This window comes from Galeopterus variegatus, unplaced genomic scaffold (assembly GCF_000696425.1).
Source record: "Galeopterus variegatus unplaced genomic scaffold, G_variegatus-3.0.2 Scaffold2869, whole genome shotgun sequence".
Classification (NCBI taxonomy): Eukaryota; Metazoa; Chordata; class Mammalia; order Dermoptera; family Cynocephalidae; genus Galeopterus; species Galeopterus variegatus.
Genome location: NW_007728980.1, coordinates 45,705 through 56,144, shown reverse-complemented (window position 1 = coordinate 56,144; position 10,440 = coordinate 45,705). Strand labels below are relative to the sequence as shown.

General features: G+C 34.9%; 1 protein-coding gene across 1 annotated transcript in view; it reads right to left on the bottom strand.

The window, feature by feature from the left end:
• Window positions 1–10,440, bottom strand: part of INPP4B (inositol polyphosphate-4-phosphatase, type II, 105kDa) — a 303,350-nt gene that overhangs the window by 262,757 nt on the left and 30,153 nt on the right. The window contains exon 4 of the mRNA XM_008583251.1: window positions 351–462. Within this exon, the coding sequence (XP_008581473.1) occupies window positions 351–462 (112 nt within the window). The remainder of the gene's footprint in view (window positions 1–350; window positions 463–10,440) is intronic.

Sequence of the window (10,440 nt, the reverse complement as noted above, 5' to 3'; positions counted from 1 at the left end):
GGCAATAGCCTTCCCAGAATTTTCTGTGCATCTCGTGCAGGGTTACAGTAGGATGCAACTAGGATCAATACTTTTATTCCAACTGAGAAGAGGCAGTGTCAACAGGGGAGCTGGCTATAAAGAGGAAGGTGTTTCTGAATGGTGCATGGCTGCACAGTTCTATGCAAATGGGACCTCTGGTTCAGAGGACGAAGCTCACATATTTATTGTACTCCAGTTCCACAGGTAATTTCTTATTTAGCTTTTGAAAGATGAGATTTCAAACCCCACAGAGGTGTTGGTAACACAAGCATCTGGCAAAACTGATCATTTCTAATTAAATTTGTGCAATAAACTGACCAAGATCCTACCTTTTGTCCCTGCACATCTGTCATGATGTGGTCAGCTTCCCCATCTTCAATCTCCCCCATCTTCACGACACTGACTTCTATGGTGCCAACTACTTTGCCACCATCTAAAGTTCTGCAATCAGAAATAAATAACATGGAAAGGTAAGAATCTTCTCTCTCTTCAAAACATGTCCAAAACACATTTGTTTCTGAAAACCACCAACATTGATATTTACTTCATTTGTTGTAATTAAACTGCTTTAAACACAGCAAAACATGTTAATTTGTGTGAGTGTGGTTTTTAATTTCAAATGAAAATTAGCCATGAATTTGTGGGGTAAGAGTATAGACTGTCGAAACTACTTCATGAAGATGAATCCATCTGAAGGCTCTCAGGAGGAACCTCAAGGAAGAAATAGTGTGTAATGGATCAACACCGTATTTGCAACCATCAAATCTATACAATAGCATAAAGCACAGCCTGTCCATACCAACTGCGTGAAATATTGTACATGTCTATCACTGAAACTATAGCTGAATAAAATCGACAAAAGTATCCCTATATTTCTCTCTAACCAGGACACTGGCTACAAAATCTGACCTTGTGCATTTTCCCTAACATCATTTCTCATTCTAAGAGACCAACTGAAGGAGATTCTTTTCTAGTAAACATAAGTTAAGGTACATGTAAAGCAGAACATAAACCTAGAGCTCATTTAGTACAACTCCTTACTTTTCAGATAAAGAAATTGAGACTCAAAAAGATGGAAAGACTTTTCCAAGTTAGAGTGGCAAACCCATGTTTCTATCTTCTTCGAGTCTTGGTTATTGCACAACTATCCCATATTTAATGATGATGGTAATTTTATTACTAAGATTTTCATCATCATTTGTTTCATCAGTATAAAAATTTTATGGTTGGCAATAATAATGAAAGCTAAAAATAAAATTAATAACATCACACTTTAAGATTCTCTAATTTCTTTTCTGGGCAAGAAAATCTACAGAATAAATAGAAATACTGTGACACATGATGATATTTTTCCCTTGAGCTTTATTGTGAAAATGGGTAGGGAGCCATCCCATAGGTATAATGTGATGCTATAATTTCTATCTAAGCTGAACTGATTGGATAACAGTGGTCATATGACAATGTTTTATTTATTAGTCATACTCTTTTATGAAATTTGTTTTTAACTTTAATCTGAATACCAATGGTGTCTTTCTTTCAATCAATTCCTACTAAATGCTATTTTATTATTAGAAAACAGATAATTACCCTGTTTTAAGGATTAAATTATGTAAGATGATTAATGTAAAATGCTCAGCCTTAAACAAGATAATTTTTTCCTCCTCCCCTTCTTCATCCTAGCAGTAGCAATGGAGCAGCAAAAACAGAAGTGCTATTGTTATTAATATATCAAATTACATTCCATTTCTTTCCAGAAATATTACTGAAATAGATATTCAAAACTACAGTAAAAGTGTATAGGATTCCGTGGCATATGCGTTTCAACAGTGATGAAATGTTCATTGGAGATAGAAAGACTAAGTAATAACAGATGATGTTATGAAGCTTACATTCCTGGCAATGCAGAGAACATAAATTTATAACTAGTTGCAAAGCAACTGAACCTTTCATAAATGCTAAAGTTGGAGAATAAGCAATGTATTATGGGAGTACACTTCTGAACTGTAATTCTATCTATTCCCTTTATAAAAGTATCTGGACATAAATATGTACAGATACATATATACATACATATATATACACCTATATACATATACACATATACATATATATATATGTAAATAACACACACGCAACACTGAATACTCAGATATATAAAGCAAACACTATTAGACTGAAAGAAAGAGATAGACCCCAATACAATAATAGCTAGGGACTTGAACACCCCTCTCTCAGCACTGGACAGATCGTCTAGACAACAAATCAACAGAGAAAAAGAAGATGTAAACTACACTTTAGAACAATTGTACTTGGCAAATATCTACAGAACATTTCATTCAACAACTACAGAATATACATTCTTCTCATCAGCACACGGCACATTATCCAGGACAGACCATATGTGAGGTCACAGATCAAATCTCAACAAATTTTTAAAAATTGAAATCACTTAAAGTATCTTTTCAGACCAAAATGGATTAAAACTGGAAATCAATTATAAGTGAAACTGTGGAAACTATACAAACACATGGAACTTAAACAACATACTTCTGAACCACCTGTGGGTCCAAGAAAAAATTAAACAGGAAATCAAGACATTTCTCGAAACAAATGCAAGTAAAGACACATCATACCCAAACTTGTGGGATACAACAAAAGCAGTACTAAGAGGGAAGTTGATTGCAATAAATGCTTACATCAAAAGAACAGAAAGATTTCAAATAAACAACCGACTGCTACACCTCAAAGAACTAGAAAAACAAGAATAATCCAATCCCAGAATTAGTAGGTGGAAAGAAATAATTAAGATCACAGCAGAACTAACTGAAATGGAGACACCAAAAATGAAACAAAAAATTGATGGAAAAAAAAGTTGTTTTTTAAAAAGATAAACAAAATAGACAAACCATTAACTAGGCTAACTAAAAAAAGAAGAGAGAGGACCCAAATTAAAAAAATCAGAAATGAAAGAGGAGACATTACAACTGATTCTACATAAATATAAAGAATCATTAGAGATTATTATAAAAACTATATGACAACAAATTTGAAAACCGGGAAGAAAGGGATAAATTTCTAGATACATACTAATTACCAAGACTGAACCAAAAGACATTGAAAGCCTGAACAGACCAATGACAATCAAAGAAATTGAAGTGGTAACCAGCAGTCTCCAAACAAAGAAGGCCCAGGACCAGATGGCTTCACTACTGAATTCTACCAAACCTTTAAAGAGGAATTAATACCTGTTCTCTTCAAACTATTCCAAAAATTGAAAAAGAGTCCATTCCTCCAAACTCCTTCTATTAGGCCAGCATCCCCCTGATACCAAAACCAGACAAAGGTACAACCATAAAAGAAAACTACAGATCAATATCTTTGATGAACACAGATGCAGAAATCCTCAACAAAATATTAAAAATCAGAACACAGCATACATCAAAACAATTATACCCTATGATCAAGTGGGATTTATCCCAGAGATGCAAGAATGGTTCAAAATATGCACGTCAATAAATGTGATACACCACATCAAAATCAAGGACAACAACGACATGATTATCTCAACAGATGCAGAAAAGGCATTTGACAAAATTCAACATCACTTCATGTTAAAGACTCTTAGCAAGTTAGGTATGGAAGGAAAGTATCTCAACATGATCCAAGACATATATGACAAACCCACCACCAATATCATCCTGAATGAGGAAAACCTTTCAGCTTTTAAGCTTTTAAAAACAGGAACAATACAAGGATGCCCACTCCCACCACTCTTATTTAACATAGTTTTGGAAGTATGACCCAGAGCAATCAGCGAGAGAAACAAATAAAGCACATCCAGAAAAGAAGAAATCAAACTGTCCCTGTTTGCAGATGGCATAATCCTGTATATATAGAAATACCCAAAGATTCTACCAAAAAACTCTTAGAGCTGATAAACAATTTCAGTAAAGTTGCAGGATACAAAATCAACATACAAAAAATCAATATCATTTTTATTCTCCAATAACAAACTAGAAGAAAAAGAAATAAAGAAAGCAAGCCCATTTACAATACTCACCAATAAAATAAAATATCCAGGAATCAATTAACTAAGGGGACAAAAGATCTCTACAATGAGAACTACAAATCACTGATGAAAGAAATTAAAGAGGACACAAAAAGATGAAAAGATATTCCACGCTGTTGGAATGGAAGAATAAACATTGTAAAAATGTCCATAATATCCAAAGCTATGTACACATTCAATGCAATCCCCATCAAAATCCCAATGACATTCTTTATAGAAATACAAAAAACAACCTTAACATTAATATGGAAGAGCAAGAGACCCTGAAAAGCCAAAGCAATCCTGAGCAAATAAATAAATAAATAAATAAAGCCAGAGGCATAACACTACCTGGTTATTTCACAAAGGTATAGTAACCAAGACAGCATGGTACTGGCATAAAAACATACATACGGACCAATGGAACAGAATAGAGAGCCCAGAAATCAACCCACATATTTACAGCTAACTGCTCTTTGACAAAGGCACCAAGAACATATATTGAGGAAGACAGCCTCTTCAATAAATGAAGCTGGGAAAACTGGACATTCACATGTAGAAGAATGAAACTAGATCTGTACCTCTCACCATATATCAAAATCAACTCAAAACAGATTAAAGACTTAAACAGAAGATCTTAAACTCTGAAAAGAAAACACAGGGGAAGCATTTCAGGATGTAGAACTGGGAAAACACTTTATGAATGAGACCCCAAAAGCACAGGCAACAAAGGCAAAAATGAACAAATGGGATTATATCAAACTAAAAAGCTTCTGCACAGCAAAATAAACAATTAACAAAGTGAAAATAACAGTCTACAGAATGGGAGAAAATATTTGCAAACTATGCATCCAACAAGGGATTAATATGCAGAATATACAAAGAACTCAAACAACTTAACAGTAAGAAAACAAGTAACCCAATTAAAAAATGGACATAGGAGCTGAATAGGCATTTCTCAAAGGAAGATATACAAAAGGCGAGAGACACGTGAAAAAATGCTCAACATGCCTGAGCATCAGGGAAATGCAAATCAAAAACACACTGAGATATCATCTCACACCAGTTGGCCTAGCTATTATCAAAAAGACAGAGAATAACAAATGCTGAGAAAGATGGGGAGAAAGGGTAACCCTCCTAAACTGTTGAGAGACTAAGTTAGTGCAGCCATTATGAAAAGCAGTATGGAGTTTTCTCAAACAACTACAGATAGAACTGCCATGTGATTCAGCAATCCCACTGCTGGATCTATATCCAAAGGAATGGAAATCATTATGTCAAAGGGACACCTGCACTCCCATGATTATCACAGCTCTATTTACAATAGATAACTATTGGAACCTACCTAAATGTCCATTAATGGATGACTGGATAAGGAAAATATGGTACATATACACAACGCAATACTACTCAGCCATTAAAACGAATGAAATTCTGCCTTTTGCGGCAACATGGATGAACTTAGAGAAAATTATATTAAGTGAAATAAGCCAGGCACAGAAAGAGAAATACTGCATATCCTCACTCATAAGTGGGAGTTAAGAAATAAATAAAAACTAAAGAAAGAAAGAGCAATCACAGTAATTTGTTGAACTTTCAGAAAAAGAAAAGAGAACTGTGGTTATTAAAAGTGGAAAAAGGGGAGGCGGTGGGGGATTAGCGTGAAATTGTTTAAGGGTCACAAAGATTGATTGTGTTTTGTAAACATGAGCATACTAATTACCCTGATTCGATCACCATATTTTGTAAACAGGTGTTGATATTCAAATCTGTACATCACAAATATGTATAATCAATTATACTGCAATAAAAAAACTCAAAATATTTAATTAATCAATTTATTTATTCATTCATTCATTTATTTTGCCTTTTGGCTTTCCTACTTCTCTTTACTTTATCTCCTATAGGCTTCTACTTAAGTTCCTCAGTAAAATCAAAGCAAGGAGCTTGCTTAATCTAGTGACACTGTAGTATTCCAGTATCAATTTTCCCTCCAAACCATTTTTGATAGGCAGCTCTTCAGTACCCTAAGGCATGTCTCCTCATCTGAGATTTGAGGTAGAAATCAAAGCAAGGAGCTTGCTTAATCTAGTGACACTGTAGTATTCCAGTATCAATTTTCCCCTCCAAACCATTTTTGATAGGCAGCTCTTCAGTACCCTAAGGCATGTCTCCTCATCTGAGATTTGAGGTAAACAAAATGGTGAATCCAGGTTATAAACTAAAGAACTGAGTCCAAGACACCCCAAAGCCTAGTTTTCCTTGTCATTGAACTAAAACATAAAATGCAGAAGCTATTACCTATTTATTCTGTAACAATTTACCACACCAAGAGTATAGATAACACCTCTCTTCAACTAAGAGAGTCACAAATGAAATATATACTTCATGTTCCCAAAAGTTCTTTCAAAGATGACTTTATAGAGATTTAGATAAAAATTTATTCTAAGATGCTTAATTATGCTTTCAATTTATCACCTGACAGGTTGGGGAAGCTAGTAATAACAGTTTAACCATTATTCATCACCAAAATTCTACTGAATTTTATCTAATAGAAATTCAACACATCTGCACAGAAGATACACTGAAGAGAATTCTGGGCTGGGAAACAAAAACCCAAGTTCTACTTACAGCTCAGCTACTAACTAGCTACGTGCCCCAGTACATATCACTTCAGTTCTGAATTTCAGTTTTCTTTACTGCAAAAAAAGAAAAAAACAGTTGGTCTCTAACAGCTATTTCACAATACCAGCACTCAAACCCCATGCTCTCATCAGTCCTATGACTCCATCACAGGCATCATAGGCCATCACAGGTTGATACAGGCTCAAGAAAAATCTCAGGCATATTCTAGCCTCTTCTCTTCACTTCCCACCTTCCCATCACGTTTTTCCCCAAAACAAACCAAAAACAAACCCAATGCATATCAAACCTGGAATGTGACTTTGGAAAGTAAATTAACACTTATACTTGAATAAAAAACAGCTAGCTTTTCTCATAATCACGTCATTATATATATATATATATATATATATATATGGCACTATATCTTGGTATTTTTACAAGGATACAAATTTGACTGAACCAAAAATAGAAGTGATCTTCATATCCTTTTCTAGCAATTCATGTGGCAATAAGATGAGGCTGTGGTAATAAAGATCTCAATTTATATGAAGAAAAAAAAAACTATGTCATTTCAGACAGTGTATTGCCAGGTCACTACCACCGTTTAATGCGCAGAGCCATAAGAGAAGCAAAAGATGGATAGTTCACGGTTGCTACGGTATTTCAATCACAAGGTCAAGTTCCTCTTTCCCTCATCAGACAGACTTAAATATTTAACAGTGCCAGGAAGATATGGAAGACAAAGAAGGAGGAAATTTCAGGAACACAAATCTACACTCCCTTCTCAACTAGGTTTTCTGCATATATAATACATTAGTGATTAAAGTTCCTTAAAATCTGCCTTTACAATAACTCCCCTAATGCTTCCTAATGAAATATTCAGTCTGATGTGCTGCAACATACAAATATTTTTAGAAGACTGAAGGAAAGGAAATGCAAAACAGTCTTCTGACAAAGGACAATTTAATGACACTCTTTCTCTAAACTTCCTTGCCACCTATTCTGCCATCCTTAGTAGAGCAAAAAAGAAAAGAATTTTCTTTTCCAGCTCTGGAAATGTTAAACAGCAAAATGTAAATAACTTCTCTACTTTGGAAATGCCACAGAGATGCAAACCAACAAATGACTGTAAACATCCAGGGAAAAACCATCATTAGCACTGTCAATCTTTGTGAATACAAAGTAGTCCTGGTGCCATGCACAGGAATCTTCAGCCATGAGACATGCCTTGCATTTAAACCATCTAGACATGTAACTAGGAAATAAAAATCTCACCTGGACAGGAAAATAAACAAGGGCCATAAGTAAACACACAGTCAGTGAGTGACTGCCTGCATGCACCTTGACGATCTTTCTGGTGAATACAATTACACAGAAATGCTAGATTTACTTAGGGCTCACAGAATTGAGAGTTCTGTTTAAGTATATATAATGAAATACACCTCTATTCTGGCTGAAATTCAGAAATATCAGAAGCCACATAACACTTTCAAACTAAAAGTCCAATAAAAATTTTCAATAGTTCTTAGTATTAGTAGCTTACACACTCTAATGTTTAGGGCTTGGTTTTCTGCTCTTTCCCATTATCAGGTCACCTTCAGAAATTCCATCAGTTATTGTGGGATTCACCTATTCTTTTATGAAAATCTACCACAATTACAGATTCCAAGCTCAATCCTGACTTCTTAATCTAGAACTCTATATTCCTTTTGATCTGATCTTATTATTTCACATTCTGCAAGCCGCAAACCTAACCCTTTATTTTCTCAGACCCAAACTCACATCAATAACATGCCATTCTCCAAAAGCCAAAACCAAGAATATTCCACCCCTACTTCTGCCTTGTCTTTACCCTCCAATCAGTCACTAAGCCCTATTGATTCTTCTTCCATAATGAACCTTACATGTATCCCTTCCCAATAGTAGCGTCTCAATTAGTTTTTTTACTTCATTTATGTTATATCTGAGGAAACTGTATCCTGTCTTCCAGGAGATATTTGACGGCTATGAAAGGAAACAGCACCAGGTATATTGGTGAGGAAGACCAGAATCTTAACTAATACTGAACCAGCAATGAGTTTACCATTTCTTCCCTCTGATATCCCTGACCTAGACTCAACACAGCTCCAAACCCAGAGGTAGGCATTAGTAGGCAGAGAAAGCTCTACTTCAGGCTCACGGAGCAGGAACCAGGTCTCCTAAAGCTAAGAAGACCTGTCCAGTCCCCAAGTAATCTTACGACAGCAGTGGTGGCAGCAACAAAAGTGGCAGCAACCAAGGCTCACAGGAGCCTAAAACTGTGAGGAAAGGAAAGCTTCCTCTCTGATCAGAGCAGCTGTGATCCCAAGGACGTGAGGTAAATGCCCTTTACCTTTTATTTCTTTCTTGTCTGCTGGCATTTGGCCCCAGAAAGAGGGTATAGTTGCACAGCAGAATCACAGCAGAATGGGTAAATAAAACCCAAGCTTGCTGGATGGAAGATCAAAAAGGAAAGCCACAGGAAACAGGAGAGTGCCTGGGAGACTGTGGAGAGGAACGGAATCTGGGAAAAGGTACTTTTTAATGTTGTTCATGAAATCCTGGGCGCATCTTGAGCTGTGTATGCATGGATCTGATACTAAAAAGCATGTCGGAGGCTTTGAGAAACAATCTATGTACCAGACCACTACGAAGGTTCCAAACTGTTATCTGGATGACAAACACGAGAGACAGGTCCAAATAACACAACAAAGGTTTTGAAAACAGAAGTGAGATTGAAACCATAAGGTTTTACAGGATATAAGATTAACATGGAACTATCTACCAATAAACAATTGGAAACTGAAATTTTAAAAAAAATGTCCAGTAGGTACAAAACAAAATGCTTAGGTGTAACTGTAACAGAAAATATATAAGATCTTTATGCTGAAAACTATAAATGCTAATGAAAAAATCAAAGAAGGTCTAAATAAACAGATATACTTCAATCATAGGTTGAAAGATGTACCATCATTAAAATGTCAATATCCCCAAACTGACCTATAGATTTAATGTAATACCAATCAAAATCCCAGTAAGATTTTTTGCAGATATTGACAAGCTTATTTGAAAAGATATAAGGAAAAGAAAAGGAAATAAAACAGCCAAAACAATTTTGAGTAAAAAGAACGAAAATAGAAGAATTGCACTAACTGATTTTAATATGTACTATAAATGTCCTGTAATCAAAACTGTGTGGATTTGATGACACATTGACAAGTGAAATAAAAAAAGAGACAATATGGCCAATCGGTTTTTGAGAAAGTTATGGGCAATTCAATGGAGAAAACAGTATTTTCAACAAGTGGTACTGAAGCAATTAGACATTCATTTGCAAATAGGTAAATAAAACTCTGCTTAAACTTCACAACTGAAACAAAAGTTAACTTAAAGTGGTTCATAGACTAAATGTAAAACATAAAAATCAAAAGCATTTTAAAAATTATGCAAGGAAAAATCTTTGTGAACTGGGCTTAGGCAAAGAGTTCTCAAGTATGACATGAAAATTATGATCTATTTTTAAAAAATCAATAAAATGAACTTCAAAATTGACTTTTGTTCTGTGAAAGACATTGTTACAAGTATGGAAAGACAAGCTACTAACTAGAAGAAATTATTTGCAAATCACATGTCTGACAAAGAACTTTTATCCAAATATATAAAGAGATCTCAAAACTCAACAGTAAATAAACAGCCTAATTAATAAATGTGCAAAGCACTTGACCAGA